Source organism: Hypanus sabinus, chromosome 28 (assembly GCF_030144855.1).
Source record: "Hypanus sabinus isolate sHypSab1 chromosome 28, sHypSab1.hap1, whole genome shotgun sequence".
NCBI lineage: Eukaryota > Metazoa > Chordata > Chondrichthyes > Myliobatiformes > Dasyatidae > Hypanus > Hypanus sabinus.
Window position 1 is genome coordinate 42,491,269 of NC_082733.1, and position 19,572 is coordinate 42,510,840.

Here is a 19,572-nt window from a genome sequence, read left to right on the forward strand (position 1 = left end):
TGGTGTTACACTGGAATGAGAATATCCACTGATGTCAGTGGAAGGAATAAATAAAAGCATGTTACAGATACAGATACAAACACCTGAAATACACACCACCACCTGTTTTTAGGAGACTTGATGGGATGGATTTGCTGACAGGCTGGCAGCTGCATTTCTGACTTACCAACAGTTCACAGGAACAAAACATTGTTGTAACCTGGGGAGCAGCTGTATTATAAAATTCCATATGGTTCATGCCTGTCTTTACCCAAAGAATCCAGACCTACCAACATTGTTTTCTTAACTACTTTTTTTCATTTCAAGGCTCATGCATCCACAATCATTATTGAATAAATAAAATAAAACTGCGGCCCATAGTCTTAGTTTGTGTATTTAAAGGCTGTTTCCTAGATCAGAGATTAAAAATAAGATTGATTAAGCCAAACTAAAAATTCATTGGGCTACAGGAAGTTCTGTCTTGAAGGCAGTAGAGAGAGAACCCAGACAATAAATAAAGGATTTCCTTGTGCAGGATTGGAAATGCTTACAAAGTTTTTTTTTAATACTTCCAGATTTAAACAACATAAGGGAGATGCCGGAGCAAGTCAGAACCTAAAGCGGTTACTTCAGTACTGTGAGGATGTCTACCTGTTTTACAAAATGGCTTACGAGCACAATTTCACAGATGTAGCAAACAAGCTTCTTAAAGAACCCCAGACGAGATGTTATCTGAAAGACAGCATTGCCAGCTAGCTATTTGTACTCTTAAACGTTTGTGTTGAAGCTCAATACATATAAAAAAAATCTGTTCAGATTGTAAAAAATGTAATTATGTATATAGGTTTGGCTTTCACTATTTCTCAGTGGATGTTTAGTGAGGACCCAGTGTATAATAAGTAAAGCTGCTACTAGAAACAGCAGTTGAGCAAAGTGCAGTACAGGCTGGGTTTCTCAGTGGTATTAAAGTGACTACCATGCATTTAACCTTAAACAATTGTGAATTTAAGTCCAAGCCAGAACATGACACTAGCACCAAATACAGTGGGTGAAACCAAAAATATGAATAAAACACTGTATTCTTTCTAACATTCTCTGTTGTGCACCTCATTTCACTGGTTTGCACCATCTCAGGCTATGAACAATTGCACAGAATACCTAGAAATGGCATCTCCCAGCTTCCAGCATTTGGCCACATTTCAGAATGTGTGCGTTAAGTTTAGTTGTCTGCATGGCAAAATACAAACTTCACACATTAGTACCATCTCACCTACACATATCTAGGCAGGCACAATGCATGATTTCATGGGGATTGAATCATCTGCTAAAAAATGGAGGTTCAGGTGCACCAATGAAAGTTGATGAGCAAAAGGTAGACCTGCAGGGGGAAGTTTGTGCAACAGTGCTGCCAAAATTATCCACAGTTGATAACCACTCAGGTGAGTGAAGGGTCAAGTATGCCTGCTGGTATCAGCAGTTCAATATGAAACCTTGAAGAAACGTGTTTCAATCTGCATTGTCACCATGTGTCCTCCTAGAGGTAAATAATTTGCAGTTAAAAACCCAGATATCAGGCACAACTATTTGAATTTGCACAGGAGTGAAGCCCAAGATGAGAACAGCAGTTCCCTTTCAATCAGAAACAACTGCCACAACAGATGGGAACATGCAACCTCTAAAGCACAACCAGCTTTGTTTCACATTTTCTGAAGGCCATGAAAAACAATGCAGGAAATAATTAATACTCATTTATTATCCCAAAACATAGCAAATGTCCAATTATGTTCACATGTAGTTATGCCTTCCCAACTAATCAGCAACAGATGAGGTTAATATAAAAATAAATTACTCATCTGTTGTGCTGATCAATAGACTGTAAGAAATTGTGTTTTGTAAAATAAATTTGGGAAGGGTAGAGAGAGATGGACAGTACAAGAGCTATTCCTAAAAGCTGTTTTGTGTTTAAGACCACAAAATACACAATCACCAACTAAAATAATTCTGTGGGGACTTGAAAAATAATGCATTATTTTCCATACTATGAAATTACATTGGGTTGCAAAAGCACCTCATGATCATTGCAAAATTCAGGTAAAGTGCAGTTAAAATTAATAAACTGAACATATACTGCACTGGTGCCACTTTACAAGCACTTCCAACCCATTACGGAGGACTGGTCGGGGGTTACAATGAGTAAGCAGCACGTGCCTTATTTAACTACACACAAGGAAGTTAATTCCAAAACTCTAGAGTGGGGTATGTAAAATGAAGACCACTACTTCTGCCTGCACATTCTCACTGAAGTTTCCGCATTTGGTTCCATTACTGGAAGTGGCCGGCTTGAAGAGTACTTCTTCACTGCGGCCCACCCTTTCCCCCTTCACTAGCGTCCTTGATTCAAAACCTCTTTTCAAGGGCCAACTTCCACACAGAAGGCTTTCAACAAATTATTTAAAACAAAATGCCAGGTCTCTGATAGGACTAGTCAAATAGGCAGCATTCAAGACTCACTGTGTTTCTCCAACTTGCCTAAAGCCAAAGACTTCAAAAAGTATAATCCTGTTTAGAAAAACAAGTGGCATCAATCCAGTCTGCCAATCCTCCCCAAGCTAAGCCAGTGAAGTGGTAGTCAATGTGACAAGATTTTGCCCACAACAGCATCCATATAGTGACGACACCAATCCCAAAGGATGAATTCTCCTCCAACCACAGAATAATTTATCCCTGTTTAGGGGCATGGGCTTCTGCTGTCCTCTCACAAATTCAGGACATCCCAGGGTGCTTTATGGCCAGTGAGGTACGCTGTGTGCTTGACCACTGATGTTTTAATGCAGGAATGTGGCAACCAGGCTGAACACGACAAGTTCCTACTCACAGCAACAAGATCATCTACTTTAAAATGATCAAGGGAAGAGTAAATGGAGAAGTTATTTTCTCTACAAGTCTTCAGTTTCCCAAAGGTGCAGCCATAAAATGGGCAACATCATAGGAAGGTCACATGGCTCCTCCCCATCAGCCCAATTCAGAGAGAACACTTAAGGCATGTTCTCTTAAGGCAGACCGACCCAGAAGCCAAAAGCCACGTCAAGGAAAATCAGGATCTCTAGTTAGATTGTTTCAGAGAAGAAAAGCTGGCAAAATGCATGAAATTTTAAAAATAGTAATTCGACTCTTCAATTCTACAGTATCACAATAAACGTGATTATTACGTCAGCTCAGGTCACAATAGAGAGGCCGAGTCATACACTCCAAGGCTCCAGATTTTTTTTTCAAATATATAGCTCTCTTCCCCACCCCACCCACCCCAAATCCATGCAGGTATGTTCTCCACAGTGCTACCTGAATGTTGTCACTGACTGCAACAATGCATAATTATGGTACCAGCAATAAAATCTGCTGATATTACCATGGGGTGTCCAGTGTCCTAGCTAGTCCCATAACAATGCAAGGGTTCTGTGCAGCTCAGGGACAAACCAGCAGCAGAAGGTAGTCTACAAAAAAAACATGCTGGAAGAAGCCTGGTCACGAGGACGCGATCACATGAAGTCGTCGTACTCCTGCGTGTAATCATAGTCATCAAGATCATCCTTCAGATTTGCCTTAAATCCACCCGCAAGCACAGGAGCCTTTTTCTTCTTTTTGCCTTTGTTTTGCTAAAGGGTGTGAAGAAAAATAAAGTCAGATTTGGGAGATTTGAGAAAAACATAGAACAGTATATCACAGTACAGGCCCTTTGGCCCACCACACTGTGCTGACCTTTTAACCTACTCTAAGATCAATCTAACCCTTCTCTCCTACAAGCCCTCCACTTTTCTATCATACATGTGCCCATCTAAGTGTTTCAAATGCCCCTAATGTGTCTATCACTGTCCCTAGCAGTGCATTCCATGCACTCACCACTCTGTGTACATAAAGAAACTGCCTGACACCCCCACCCATACATTCTTCCAGTCACCTTAAAATTATGCACCCTTGTACTAGACATTTCTGCTCTGGGAAAAAGTCTGGCTTTATCTCAATCCACTCTATCTACGTCTCTTATCATCTTGTACACCTCTATCAAAGTCACCTCTTACCTTCCTGAGCTCAGGAAAACCTGAGCTCAGTCAACCTATCTTTTTACTTAAATATAGTAACTCAAACACAAGAGATTCTGCAGATGCTGGAAATCCAGAGAAACATACACAAAATTGCTGAAGAACTCAGTAGCTCATCCATCCAGGTGAGAGATCTCAGCCTGAAACACTGACTGTTATTCCCTCCATAGATGCTGCCTAACCTGCTGAGTTTCACTAGCATTTTGTGTGTAGACTTGCTTGTACCAACAAGGGTCTTCATAAGACTAGTATCAAAGAACTAACAGCAAACCCATGCTCGAAGACTGAAGCAAATTTTACAGGACATTTCAAACGAGGTGATAAGGAGCAGGAATGAGATTTCAGATCTAGGGACTCAATGGACAGCACTGAAAAAGAGCCAAGGAAAATCCACAAACACAAGAGGGCAGAACAAAAGCAGCACAAGAATCAGTGTCAATGCTCTCACAAAATAATTTCCACTACATTTTAAGTGTTCCTCCTTATAACAGCCTCATTAGTATTAGGGGATTTTATGCAAACCAGCATTTGCAGAGGCTACTTCAGTTTACTGTAATAATATCAATTACTTATAGGTTTTTAGCAAAAGCCACAGGGCTTATATTTAGGGTGAAAGAAAAGAGATTTCACAGGGTTACAAGGAAGATTAATTTCACCCATAAAAGAAGTTGAAATCTTGACACACTGCCTGAGTAGAGATACAAGCAAGTCCTCTAACAACAATGAAGTATCTGGAGAACTTCCTGCATCACTAAGGCATGGGTTTCAGGCCAAGTACATAGAAATGGGTTAAGTACAGATTGGTACTTGATCAGCACACACAATATGGGCTGAAGGGCCGGCATCCATGCTAAATTTCTCTCTCTAGGAAGCTAACATTGCATTATGAAACAACGTACACAAATGTCCACCTGTGGACTATATTTACTCAGCACTGCTTGCTCCCACTGACATTTCACCCATTTTAATTCCCAGCTTCTGGCCCTGAGGATGTTTCACCTCAATTCTTTTGTAATGTAATGTGATGTGATGCTCTATGCCCCCACAAAAAAAAGATGACAAAGAGCGTTGGTGCCAAAACACAGCCTTACTGATGGGGATTGGGTCAGACAGGTTGTCATGTTTAACCTGACCGCTTTGGCCTTCATGGAGCTCCTGCAGGATGGTGAGGAGTTTCAGGGGGACAGCTGAGCTTCAAAAGAATTTTCCAGGGACCATAGCAGCTGGCTGTATCAAAGCCCTCGGTCAGCTCAATGACCAGTCCCAAGTTCTGTCAGGACACTTCTTCTGTCTCTGGCACAGGATAAAGATCATGCCAGATGTGCTTCTGTTCATTCTGAATTCGCACTGACTCTCTGTGACGTTGCCTTCAGCAAGAGTAAGAATGAATCTACCCAAGAGAATTCTGCAAGGATCTTCCCAGCAGTGGACAGCAGGGTAACACCTCTAGTTTGAGAAAGCTGGTATCTCCCCCTTGTTCAGGGGGAGACAATTAAAAGTTATTTTGGACTGAGCCTTTCTCCCAACAGAGCATGAACAGTTTGTGATTTAATTCAGGAGAATGTTTCCACCCATCTTGTATGCTTCCACTGGGATCCCACCAATGCCTGGGGCTTTATGGCTTTTCAGCTTGGAAAAGCAGCTTTGACCTCATCCAGAGTTGGCTGGGGATCACTTCAATGGATCATTGAAGATGGGTAGATCTCGGAGACCATCTACATTGGGTTTCACACTTATGGAAATATCTTCATCCTCCACCACCTTCTCGCCAGAACAAAAGTCATGCAAGAGCCCATTCTCGAGCTTCTATATGCAGACTGTGCTCTTCTCACGCACACAGGACACGCTACAGGCTGCTGCACTCAGCTTGCCAAGGCTGCAAGGGTTGTCGAGTTAATGGTCAGTCTAAAGAAAGCAATGATCCTTCATCAGAAGAACTCTCTTGGCATTTACAACCCACCCTGGATAACCACTGACGACCACCCTCTTACCACGATTCAGCAGTTCACCTACCTAGGCAGCAGCATTTCTAACGATGCTATGATAGTAAGTGACGTTGACAATCGACTTGCCAAAACTAGGAGTGTTTTTGGGCGCCTCCAGAAACGTGTGTGGAAGAACCACCAGCTGTGTCTGTCCACAAAAATCTAGGTATACAGGGTGGCTATTGTCACAACACTGCTATACAGCTCCGAAGCCAGGGTCTTGTACCACAAGCAAATCCAGTTGCTGAAGCGCTTCCATCAGCATTGCCTGTGCTCCATCATGAGTATCAGCTGGCAAGATCATGTTTCCAACAGTGAGGTCCTGGAGAAGGCTCAAAGTCCAAGCATTGAAGCCATTTTGCTGGTCAGGCCACGTGTCTCACATGAACAACCTCGGGTTACTCTCTGGAGAACTCGCTCAGGGCAAGAGAGATCGTGGTATCTTATGCAAAAGAAACAAAGACCAACTTAAGCAGCAGCTCTCTCAGGCAAATATCGAGGTCAGTGAGTGGCAGCCGCCGGCTTGTGACAGAGACTGCTAGAGAACACTAATCCACGAAGCAGCCAAGAATTTTGAGGAATCAAAAGAGCGACTGCTGAAGAGAACAGGAGACACAGGAAGGATTCTACTACCCAAGCACCCACATCCCAGCTGTTCTGGTGTCCCTACTGTTCCAGAATTCGCCTTTACAGACACCAACGATTGTGACGTTGCTCTTGGAGTCTCTTTATCCCTCCTGATCTTTGCAAGTGAAGAACCAGCCATGATCAACACCATGCCACCACACTTACAATCTCATTTCCAAACTGTTGAGTAATATTTTATCTTCTACCAACCCTCCAAACCCACAAGAATGCCATAAAAGGATGACAGCTTTAGGATGCAGTGCACAACTCAGTCTCTTCTGAATGAACGAATCGGTATCAAACTGAGCAAGCTTAGCTTTAAAGACTGTAAAGCTAGAAGGTAGTTCCAAAATGGAGATAAATTCATGTGATCCTATTTACCCCTTCTGGAGCAGGAGGATTTAGACATATTGCTTCAACAGTACCACTGGAAAATCATAATGCAGGGTCCTGAATGCCAGCAGGTTATCATGCAAGTCATATCATTACTTGTTTAAACACTCTGTACTTATACTGAGGATTTCCTGGCCAGGTTGGGCAACCTAATAATCCATTTTGTCAATTTCTTGTGCAATCCCAGAAAATAAGCACTCAGTGCACTGAGACTTCAATGTCCTCTAAGGTAACTGAATTGAGGAAAAATTTCTCTTAGCTTTCTCGTAGGGTGGGAAGTACTTTAATCTTTGAATTTTAAGTTTTTAATGGTCTGATTTATGTATTAAGTTTTGATCAGCATTCACTGTTGAGTACTAAGTACAGGAGTTGTCTAAGACATCGGTAAGGTGTATTTTGGAGTATTCTGTTGGTCACAGGAATGATATCAATAAAACTGGAAGAGTGCAGAGTGATTTACAAGGATTTTGCCAGGACTTAAGGACCTGAGTTAAGGGGAAAGGCTGAACAGGTTGGGACTTTATTCCCGGAATGTAGGAGAATGAGGGGAGATTTGACAGAGATATAAAATTTATGGAACAGTATACATAGGGTAAATGCAAGCAGGCTTTTTCCACTGAGGTTGTGGGAGACTAGAACTAGAGGTCACAGATTCAGGATGAAAGGTGAAATGTTTAAGGGGAACATGAGGGGAAACTTCTTGGCGAGAGTGTGGAACGAGCTGTCAGCATGTGGTGGATACAGATTCAATTACAACATTTAACATAGTTTGGATAAGTACATGGATGAGGAGGGTATGGAGGGCTATGGACCGACCAGGTGTGGGTCAAAGGGACTAGGCAGAATCATAACTTGGCACAGAGTAGATAAGCCATATAGCCTGTTTGAGCTGTAACGCTCTGTGAATCTATGTATGTCAGACATGTAAGACATATTGAAAGCTGTAAGAGTGGAGAAGAGTGTTAACCAGCGGCCTTGCTGATGAGCTGTTTGCGGTAAGAAAGTTGAGGACGCAGGGTAAACGTAGATGAAGAAGTGGTTTAATTGCCATCTACTGAAGTCGAGTGAAAAGATGTTGTGAGGTAGTAGCTTAACATCTCCTCCAGAGACAACACTTCCAACATCACAACACTCCTTCCACATCAGCCAGAACTTGATGATCTGGTTTTTGAAGTGGAACTCCCTTAGTGGCAACTGTACTGGACAACAAGTCAAAACACATATGCCCCTTAACTGTGACCCAAATGTTCCTAAGTAATTTATAACCCCATCTCTGACTTAAAACCTAAAAATAACATTTTCTTAGCTCAGATTAGTGGTGGGGAAAGTGGAGAGAACACCGTATTTCCTTACCTTTTCCTGTTTCAGCTTTTCACTATAAAGTGTCGTCAAAGAGTTGTTCAATTTTTTCAAGTCATCAGCTTCCACTGAAAAATAAAAATCACAGAGCATCAGCAAACACCAGAGAAACACATGGATCCAGCAACATTTCAATGTTATGACCAAAAGTACTACCAGGGCGATCAATCAAAGTAATAGCTACCCATCTAATATCTATACATTTATTTTATTTATTTAGAGATACAGTGCAGAATACACCTTTCCAGCCCAGTGAGCCACACCACCCAGCAATCCATCTATTTAACCTGAGCCTAACTGCAGGACAATTTACAATGACCAAATAATCTACTAACCCCTATGTCTTTGGAATGTGGGAGGAAAATCATGCAGTCACGGGGAGAACATACAAACTTCTTTCAGACGTTGCCGGAACTCCACTCTGAACTCTGAGCTGTAATGGCATCATGTTAAATGCTATGCTACCGTGGTACCCTGGAATCCATCAAGCAGGTGCTATGGGATACTGGGTGAAATCCAGTTCCTCAAAGATAAAACACAACAGCTGACCCTTCTTTGTTCCAATGATGGTACTTTGTCAATATAGTCCCAAACAGAATAACATTACCCAATTTGAATCCTAAATGAGGTTTAAGACCAAAATTACCCTGGAGGCAGATCATTTTGGTCATATTGAATTTCAACATTTGAATCTGGAAAACTAAAGCGGTCTTCATTAGAAGACACAGCATTGTTACTAGTATCTGGAAATGCTCAAAATATACAAACTAGCAAAACAATCTGAATCAACTTACATGAAATGCTAATATCTCTGAGTAATGTTTCCAAGAAGTCCACATAATATAGAGACTTTTCAAACTGTGTGATCTTTTCTTTCAAGAGCTTTCCAAATTCTGCAAAGTCTTCTCTAGTAGACGGGCACATGGAGTCAATTCCAAACTGTGTTACATTGTTCATGCCTGAGGAGGGAAGGTAATATGAAACAGCATTTATTTTCATTTGGACAGATCTTGAAATTCCAGTCCCTCCCTCAAGTAAGAAATCAAAGTGTAAAAGCTTAAACAACACGATTATCATTCAACCCCCCACCCAATCAGGAAAGGAAATGAGACCAAGGCAGGTTCATAGAACCCTAAAATATGGTACACCCAAATGTTTATTTACAGAGTACAGCATCAACTAGGCAAAGTCTCAAAAACAGCAACTAAATTATAAACCAATGTGATGTTTCTGCTGCTCGCCGATGAATAAATATTGGCCAGAACAAATTCAAAGCAATGCAAGATCATGCTAAGAGGCACAGATTAAGCAGGCAGCCTGAGGTTTTTAATCCCAGGGCTGAAATGGCTAATAACAAAGGGGCATCATTTTAAAGTGTTTTGGTGAGAACAACTCGGGGGGGGGGGGGGGGGGGAGGCGGGGGAGAAAGACATCAAAGATAGCTTTTTTCTTAAAAAGTGAGTGATGGGTGTGTTGAACATGTTGCCAGGGTGGTGGTCGAGGCAGATACATTAGGAACATTTAAGAGACTCTTAGATAGGCACATGGATAATACAAAAACGGAGGGCTATGCAAGATAAACGAGTTAGATCTTGGAGTAAGTTAAAGGGTTGGCACAACATTGGAGAGTCGAAGGGTTTGTACTGTGCTGTACTGTTCTATCTGTCAACATACAATTTCAACATAAGCTTTATACAAAGATATTGTACCAAATCACTTGGAAGATGATGATTCAACTTCAGGACAAAGTCTACTCATTAAATGACCTGTTGGAGATGATTTGATTTGATGCCATGCATGCTAATACTTTCAGCAACACCAATATTTACTTTCAGTAAGATTCTTCTAGTCAGCAGAAATTACAAGGACAGCAAATCCCTATCACAAAGCTTAGTGATAGAGTCATAGATAACGGTAGCACCAAAACAGGCTTGTCAGCCCATCTAGTCCACGCTGAACCATTCAACCTGCCTACTCCCATCAACCTACACCAGGACCATAGACCTCCATACTCCCTACCATCTATATACCTCCAAACTTTCCTTAAACATTGAAATCGAGCTTGCACGCACCACTTATGCAGGCAGCTTGCTCCACACTCACTACCCTCCCCTGATGTTCCCCTTAAACATTTCATCTTTCACCCTTAACCCATGACCTCTGGTTAGTTTCACCCAACCCGAGTGGAAAAAGTCTGCTTGCATTTACCCTTTCTAAACTCTCAAAATTTTGTACACTTCTGTCTAATCTCTCCTCAATCTTCTATGTTCCAGGGAATAATGTTCTAACTTATTCAATCTTTCCTTATAACTCAGCTGCTCCTTGTAATTTTTTCTGTACTCTTTCATGTTGTGCTGACTTTTTAACCTACTCTAAGATCAATCTAACCCCTTCTTTCACATAACCCTCCACTTGTTCTTTCATTCAAAAGTGGAGCTTGCATGAATCAGTTGTAGATTGACCACAAGCAACTCACATCAGCCAGTGATGGCCTATAATGTGACTGGACACAGTGAACATGACCCCAGTCAGAAATATGCTGGGCCCTTATTTCAGCCACAAAATACTTTCCAATATTGGCATTCCTACCCAGCCACCTGCTCTCCTGTCATGCCCATTACACACCATACACATATTTTCCTGCCACAACAATTTTGTTCATCTTTTCATCATATAAAACCTTATTACAAACTACAATGGATTACAGTTAATTGGGACACATTGGGACCAACTAAGCGGATGCCCCAATTAACTGAAGTTCCAAGGAAATAGTTATAAAGGTATAAAAAAAAAACAAAGTAACAAATTATGTATTTAAATGAAACAAAGAACAAATTGGAACACTACCATTATTTCTACAGTACTACAAAATGGTGTATTCATTCCTAATAGTTATTGATGAAGGCAGTTATCCAGTGTATGCAATGAACAAAATCAGCATAGACACCTAGTGCAGATAATGCACTGCCTTCATATGCCTTAGACAACTGCAACTTCCAAATCTTCAATTTCATTGCAATAGTCAAGATGACTGCCGTTACCTTCAAATACTTTGCATTTTCTAACTTGTTGAAGCAGTGAAATCATATCAATTTCACTCCCGGCAGTTCCCGGCATCTCCAAGCCTGCATGCTTGAGACTGCATGGAGCAAAACAGTTCAGAATTGTCTTACTGCTTATTTCTCACCAACTATCCGCGACAAAAATCGCTGCTTTTTGAACACAAACACACACAACTGACAATATTTCAAAAACTGTTCACTCTAAGTATGTAACAGTGTAGCATATAACGGCCACACAAGTGCACGCAACTAAAGCTAGCTAGAATATGTTTGGCAGCTTTCCTGCCCAAGTTAAGAAGCGTCTTGTCCCAAATAAACGAAGAGAATCCTGCCAATTTTCTTGATTGGTTTTTGTTTTTTAAGAGTTACCCAAAACAAGCAGCTGCCCTGATCAACCAGTGGCCCAATAAACAGGAATCTTTTAAATGCCTTCTAAATCTTGTTATTGTGGTATAATTTATATATGAGTTGATGCAGCAGCGGCAAGAGGACCCAGATTTACCTTGTGTGTGACAAGGACATTTCACAGCCCAAGGTGGCTGTCAGATCACAGTCTGCAGCACGTCTCCACCAGGCACTCTGCAGACCTTATTCTTACACTCTTCTCTGCTCAGTTCCCAAGCACTTTTACAATAAATTTGTAATTAATGGATTTTTATATAACAAAAGGATGAAGGAAAATTGTCATAGCAGAGAAAAAGCTGTGTGGTTTGTAACTGTCATGACAGGATAGGAAGTGGCTGCGCAGGAATGCCAATATTGGGAAGTATTATGAGGCTAAAACAAGGAGCCAGCATATTTCTGGGTCCTGTTCACTGTATGTCCAGTCACGCTACTGGCCTTCACTGGCTGAACATGAACTTCTTGTGATGCATCTACAACTGATTCATAGAAAGTTCCACTTTGATCCACTATCCCCGAAGCACTAGCAGATTTCATCACTTCATCTTTAACAGCCATGACTTCACTTGGTGAAACCCTGGAAAATTTCAGACCCAACACTTCTAGGCTTTTCAGGTTTTACACTGGTCCACCAATTGTAATGAGCAGCAAAGAACCCGAGGAAGGGGCAAAGGATCAAATCACCACAAGTCCATGAAGCACCAAACCCCAGTTCCTACATTTAATACAGTGTTTACCTTGGGTCACTTAAACTCAACGATGAAACAAAGAATGTCTTACATAAACTTCACATTAAAAAAGTTCTCTTTCAGTGGAGATTCTTTATTTTAAGACCGGTTTTACCCTGAGCACCCATAACATTGCAGAGTAGAACTAACCAATACTTCCTTCCTAAAGCAGAACGTAATTCTCTGTGGTTCTCCCCTAGACTTCTCTCAGCCGGTGACTATTCACAGAAGAGCTCAGCCTGGGAAATAATGGCACAAACTCACAGGCTACAGCACAAACAAATTTTTTCTTTAAATCCTCCCACATGCAGTCCGAAGCATGAGCAAAACCAGCTCAGAGGGAGATCTGAGTGCAGCCAGCATTAAGATTGGAATTAATTGATGACATGAGTCAGTTACCGAACATAATGTGGCTCACTTTCCTTCAGAATTAGCCAAAGTTCAAAATACTGGAAAATTTGAAGTGTTTCAGGAACCCAAAGCCCATTGAATTACACAGAAGAGAGTTTACTTCAATAACTAATCTGTTTCCCATTATTCCTTCCAGCTTATTTAAGAGGTTCCTTGTATTGCTGCTAGGGATCAAGGACTGTGAACCTCTAAGCGGTTTTATGCAAAAAGCACACTTTGCTCCCAATTCCTAATGAAATGCTGCCAAATTACTAAAAGGTCACATATCACAATACCCCCTGCAATGACCAGTGCTCAATTCCTGATGTGCAAAACATGCTTAATTTTCTTACATCTGTCTGGAAATTGACACTTAAATCTTGAAGTAAGAAAATGTAATTTTCCCAATGCCCTCGTTTAATATCATAGGAAAGCTTACCAGTCTTTTTCATCCAAACTAACTTAGCAGAGTATTAAAAGCTAAGGCAGGTATACTAGGGACACTTAAGAAACTTTGCAGCACTTGAATGAGAGAATAATGGAGGGCTATGTGGGAGGCAACACACACAAAATGTTGGGAAGAACTCAGCAGGCCAGGTAACATCTATAGAAGAGTGTAAACAGTCAATGGTTTGGGGTGAGAACCTTCATCAGGACTACGTGGGAGAGATAGGTTAGATTGATCTTGGAAATTCGGAGCCACACACAAAATGCTGGAGGAACTCAGTACGTCAGGCAGCATCTATGGAGGGGAATAAACAATTAATGCCTGAAACACTGACTGTTTATCCCCCTCCATAGATGCTGCCTGATTTGCCACAGTTCTCCAGCATTTTATATGTGCTACTCAATATAATCCCTCAACCAACTGCCAAACTGGTCTAATCTCTAACTTCCAATCTGGAAATCGGAGATCTATTTGGGGCAATGGAATTACACAGAGTATGTATTAAGTTCAGCACAACTTTGTAGGCTGAAGGGCCTGACTGTGCTGTAGTATTCTACATTCTATGCTTTAAGTCTTACCACCTACTCACTTTCAAACTCGAAGACCCCTTGTTTTAGAGCACATTTACTTCCACTGACTCCAACTACCTCACAACTCAAAGCCATTCTAATTCAAACCTGCTTACACATCCTTCCAGCATTAGGGGATGAAGACGAAAAATGATCTGGTGTTGAGGACCAGTAGTGAAAGGACTTTATTCCCTGGAGCATAGGAGAATAAGGGGAGATTAGATAGAGGTACATAGAATTATGAGCATAGATAGGGTTTCCCCATTGAGGCTGGATGAGACTAGAACTAGAGGTTATCGGTTAGGGGTGAAAAGTGATATATTTAAGGGCAACCTGAGGAGATGATCTTCACTTAAGAGCATGAGAGAGTGTGCAACAATCTGCCAGCAGAAGTGATGGATGTGGGCTTGATTTTAACATTTAGAAGAAATTTGGGTAAGTACATGGATGGGAAGGGTATGGAGGGCTATGGGGTGTGTGCAGGTCGATGGGACTTGTCTGAATGGCCAAAGGGTCTGTTTCTATGCTGTACAGATCTATTTCTACATGACCTGTTGCCAGTACGTTTCACCCTGGTAGTACTGTCCACTCCAATCATGTCATGTGCTGGGGACTCCATCTCATGCCTCATCTCCAACCTGTTAACCCTCACAACAATGTCATTAATGAGAAGTTCTATGCTCCAGAAGCCGCTCTGTCCATTGATTTTTCTAGTGCGTACACACACTATTAGCAACAAACAACAGGATAGGAGTAATTCTTGAGCATCAAGCAGCATCTACTGGGGAAGGAAGAACTGTTGATGTTTTGGGTTAAAATCTTGCCATTCATAGAAACATAGAAAACCTATAGCATAATACAGGCTCTTCAGTCCACATAACTGTGCTGAACATGTTCTTACCTTAGATCTACCTAGGCTTACCCATAGACCTCTATTTTTCTAAGTGGATCCCCATCGGGGAATTGAACAGCGGTCTCCCGCGTGACAGGCGGGGATACTAACTACTACACTAACGAGGTTGAAGTTTCAGTCCTGAAACATCAACAATTTTATTGTCCTTTGCTTGTTGCTCGAAGTTCCAGCATCTTTTGTCTTTACATGCCATGATCCTTTAAGAACATGTGAACAAGACTCGGCCAGTCTGGCCTTTGAAACTATACTATAATTTATTAAACCAATACCTCAGCTTCATGTATACCACTGTTTTATACCCCTTAATGTGGTTACCTAACAAAAATCTACTAACCTCAAGTTTTAAAAATTTGGAACTCCAGCACTTGTACAGGAACAGAGCAGTGAAAACATCAACCCTTTGAGTGGAATGGGTTTGAATACTGAAATAATAGGTTTCCTATCCTGGCACAGTATTGATAGAACAACTAGGTTTTCACAGCAACCCACTGTTTTTATATCACTCAACAGGTCAAGCTACATCTATAGAAAGTAAAACAAAAGTTAACATTTCAGATCAAAACCCTTAGTCAAACAAACTCTGACATAGTTCTGACCTGAAATATTAACTCTGCTTCTCTCCCCTCAGATGCAGCCTACATGCAGAGTATTTCCTGCAACCTGTATTTTAATTTTAGGTTGCCAGCATCAGCAGATTGTTTTTTGGTGTTCAGGTTTTCAGTTCTCTGATTTTCTAGTTGCCACAAGCTGACAAAAGGGATTTGCAAAGATCTCAATTCAATCTCCAAATATTCATTAAAATAATAAGCTATTCTAACCAGTTCTGGTTCTTGAGAGGCTAGGGGGAAAACTACCACAATCATTATTTCAACTTCTCCAAGGGCAATTTACAGGAAATCAGATTAATCTAAGGGGTTAGACAACCTGGTTCTTAGTTATACCCACCCAACTCCTCAATTCCCACCAAGTCAATGCTATCTTCAGCTCTCAGCATGTTACAGCACAACAAAGATATCCAAATCTTCATGTTGAACACAGTGTAGTTACTCATTAGATTACCCCAGCTATTTAAAGGCAAGAACCTAGAGACAAGACATTGTCTATCAATGGTTGTTAAGAAAAAGCAGTTGAAAAGGGCTAATTTACAGTTTACTGACAATGAAAATGGCATCTGGTACAAAATTATTCAGCTTTTCCAAACAGAAAAGGCTATTAACATTTGATTCTATTTTCACTTAGTCCCACAATTTGTCCTTGAAGATTATACCAGGTTCAGACAGAATGGACCAGGTTCATCATGAACTGAGAGACTCTCATATGCCATCAGTGATCCCATCTTCTTGCAGCAAGAGTACAATAGAACCGGCACAGACTCTTCACTGAATAAAATCTCAAAATAAATAAAATGGCAAGTCCAGAACTGCAGCAAAAGTCCCGAGCTTCGTTGTAAACTCTTTGACCCTTTAGTAAAGCCTACACTAATTCCAAAATCCAGCCGACTTCTGAACATACACTTCATCAGGTACACCTCTAGACCTGCTTGTTAATGCAAATAATCTAATCAGCCAATCGTGACACAACAATTCAATGTATAAAAGCATGCAGACATGGTTAAGAGGTTCAGTTGTTGTTCAGACCAAACACCAAAATGTGGAAGAAATGTGATCTAAGTGACTGACGGTGGATTGATTGTTGGTGCCAGACAGGGTGGTCTGAACAGCTCAGGAATTGCTGACCTTTCTGGGATTTTCACACACAACAGTCTCTAGAGTTTATGGAGAATGGTGCAAAAAGCAAAAACGACCCAGTGAGCAGCAGTTCTTAGGGCAGTAAAGCCTTATTAATGAGAGAGTTCAGAGAATTGGCAGACTGGTTCAAGCTGACACAAAAGCGATAGTAACTCAAATAAGCACGCATTACAACAGTGGTATGCAGATGAGCACCTCTGAACGCAAAGCAGATTGAACCTTGAAGTGGATGGGTCACAGCAGCAGAAGACCGTGAACATACATTCTGTGGTCACTTTATTAGGTAAAGGAGTTAACTAATAAAGTGGCCACTGAGTGTATACAGAAGTACACTACTATAATAAAAAGCTGTACGTATAACACTAAATGCCAAAGCTGAGATATTGTATTTCAACAATGTGCTTAAATGATTAAATGAAGTGTAGCAGCACAGCTTTGGACCAAGAAAATCAAAATGGACAGATAGTGGTCTTATTATTAAATGAGAATACTCATATGAAGTAAAGGCAACACAAAACCATTCTTCCTGCATATTGAACCACTCAAAAGTAAAAGATGCAATTAACTGCAAACAGACATAATAAAAAGTTCTGACTTCAAACGTCAATACTGCTTCCATGGTGCTTCAGCTCCACCTATAGCAGAGCAGTGGAACTGCACCACATTGTACACCAACTATCTAAAATTCCTTGTTTATCCCCATAGGAGGTTGTTCAGGGCTTAGTACCTGCGCCAGATCTTTGAAAGAGGCACGCCTCGTTCTTTTCTCCACAGCCTTAAAAATTTTCATATATAGCTAAATTTTTATAAAGGTTAATTCCAGTTAACAGTGATAACAAGCCTATGAAGAGGGGAGAAGTGGCCAATTGGCCAGTAAATGCTCTCCCATAGGTATTGTTTCTTTCCTGGGATCTACTGAGGTCGCCTTTCTCAGTCAATGTCTGAAGCATAATTAACTGTTTCTCATGAGCATTTATTTATGAAGATTATTTATCACAAGTACACTGAAACATGCAGTGAAATGTGTAATTTAAGTTAACAACCAACACCCAAGTAGGCGCTGGAGGCAGTCCTCAAGTGTCGCCCCACATGCTGACACCAAAATAGCATACCCACAATGTTCAGCAGAACACAAAACACAATGAGATAGAACATACCAAGTGACAAAGATCAACAACAAAACAGTGTCAGAGCAACAAAGGACACTACAGCACAGAAATGGGTCCTACAGCCCATCTAGTTTGTGCCAAACTGTTACGCTGCCTAGTCCCATTGACCCGCACCTAGATCATAGCCCATCCACGTATTTCTCAAAACTTCTAAATGTTGCAACCAAAATTACAAGGTTTGTTAAGTTTTTCCTTCATGGGCGGGCTATTCAGCTGCTGGGTTCATCATAACTATCAGACAAGGGAAATAAAGACGTAGGGTTAGGGAGAGTGAATTGTGGGTATGCTATGTTGGCACCAAAAAGCTTGATGACACTTGCTGGTTGCCCAGCACAACCCTCGCAAACAACACATTTCATAGTAGGTTTCAATGTATGTGTAAGAAATAAAGCTAATCTTTGTATCTTCCATTCCCTTGGCTAACAAGCTGATCTGGGATTAAAGTTGGGATCTTGGTCATCTTAGCCGAGTTGAACAAATCAGTCACCAGCTACACGCTATCTGGATCTGTTAACAACACTGTGCTAGAGTATGAAAGACAAGGCAACTGTTATGCAGGGCAGTTCTAGCAACCCTTTACTGAAAACAGAATGCAATAATATCAGAAAGCACTAGGCACACATGCAGTGCCGCACTATCACCATGGATACTCCATCAACAAGTAACTATCCAAATAACACTGTATCCAAATTTAACTTAAAGAGCATTTATTGCCAGCTTACCAAATGTCTCCTTCGCAACTTCCAAGTCTGCCTGCTCCTGTAGCTTCGCTAGTCGAAGTTTCTCTGCTAGTTGTTCCTCTGTTGAGAGCACGGGTGGTTCCTGCGCTTTTAATGACTTAAGAAAGATGTTAGACTGCTATAATATGAAGTGCCTACAATAACATCAGCAAACTGATCAGGTAAATTCTTACTTTTCCACATTATTGTACATAATCTTGGGACAGAAGGCAGCACCTTTTACCCACCACTAGCTATATCTGCGGGAGGAGAGGGAATAGATAACATTCATGAACTGCTGATTGAAAGCCTAAGGTGCAGCATGTTAGGCCAAGGACACTTGACCATCAGCAGGGTTGATGTTATACTGGAGTGCAGTATGGACTGAAACTGGTTAAAGACATTAAACAACACAGACAAATTACTGGAGAAACTCAGCAGGCCAGGCAGCAAAAAAGGAAAAGAGTAAACAGTCGACATTCCGGACAGAGACCCTTCATCGGGACTGGAAAAGAAGGGGGAGAAGTCAGAGTAAGGGGGGTGGGGGGTGAAGGAAAGAGCCGGGAAGTTTTGGAGAAGGGTCAATCTGATAGGAGGTGAGAGAAGACCATGAAGAAAAGTACAGGGAAGGAGCACCAGAGGGAGGTGATGGCAAGATGATAAGGTGAGAGAGGGAAATTGGGAATGGGTAATGGGGGGGTTGGAATTTTGAGAAATCCATGTTCATGCCATCAGGTTAGAGGCTATCCAAAGGCTATACAAGGTGTTGTTCCTCCAACCTGAGTGTTGCCTCATCACAGCAGTAGAGGCAGCTATGGACTGACATGTCAGAATGGGAATGGGTAGAATTAAAATGAATGGCCACTAGGAGATCCCACTTTTCATGGTAGACAAAGCAAAGGTGCTCGGCGAACCAGTCTCCCAATCTACATCTGGTCTCACCGACATTCAGGAGGCCAGTCCAGGAGCACCAGATGCATTAGG

At 41.3% G+C, this 19,572-nt stretch overlaps 2 protein-coding genes across 3 annotated transcripts in view; one reads left to right on the forward strand and one right to left on the reverse strand.

The window, feature by feature from the left end:
• Positions 1-1,569, forward strand: part of spg11 (SPG11 vesicle trafficking associated, spatacsin) — a 213,490-nt gene extending 211,921 nt beyond the window's left edge. For both annotated transcript variants that reach the window (XM_059953035.1, XM_059953036.1), the window contains exon 40: positions 555-1,569. In XM_059953035.1, the coding sequence (XP_059809018.1) occupies positions 555-735 (181 nt within the window). In that variant the 3' untranslated portion in view covers positions 736-1,569. The remainder of the gene's footprint in view (positions 1-554) is intronic.
• A 143-nt stretch (positions 1,570-1,712) lies between these two features.
• eif3ja (eukaryotic translation initiation factor 3, subunit Ja) overlaps positions 1,713-19,572 on the reverse strand; it is a 35,246-nt gene continuing 17,386 nt past the window's right edge. The window contains exons 5-8 of the mRNA XM_059953038.1: positions 18,592-18,706; positions 9,235-9,399; positions 8,435-8,508; positions 1,713-3,632 (exon numbers count right to left, since the gene is read on the reverse strand). Coding sequence (XP_059809021.1) covers positions 3,516-3,632; positions 8,435-8,508; positions 9,235-9,399; positions 18,592-18,706 — 471 coding nt within the window. The 3' untranslated portion in view covers positions 1,713-3,515. The remainder of the gene's footprint in view (positions 3,633-8,434; positions 8,509-9,234; positions 9,400-18,591; positions 18,707-19,572) is intronic.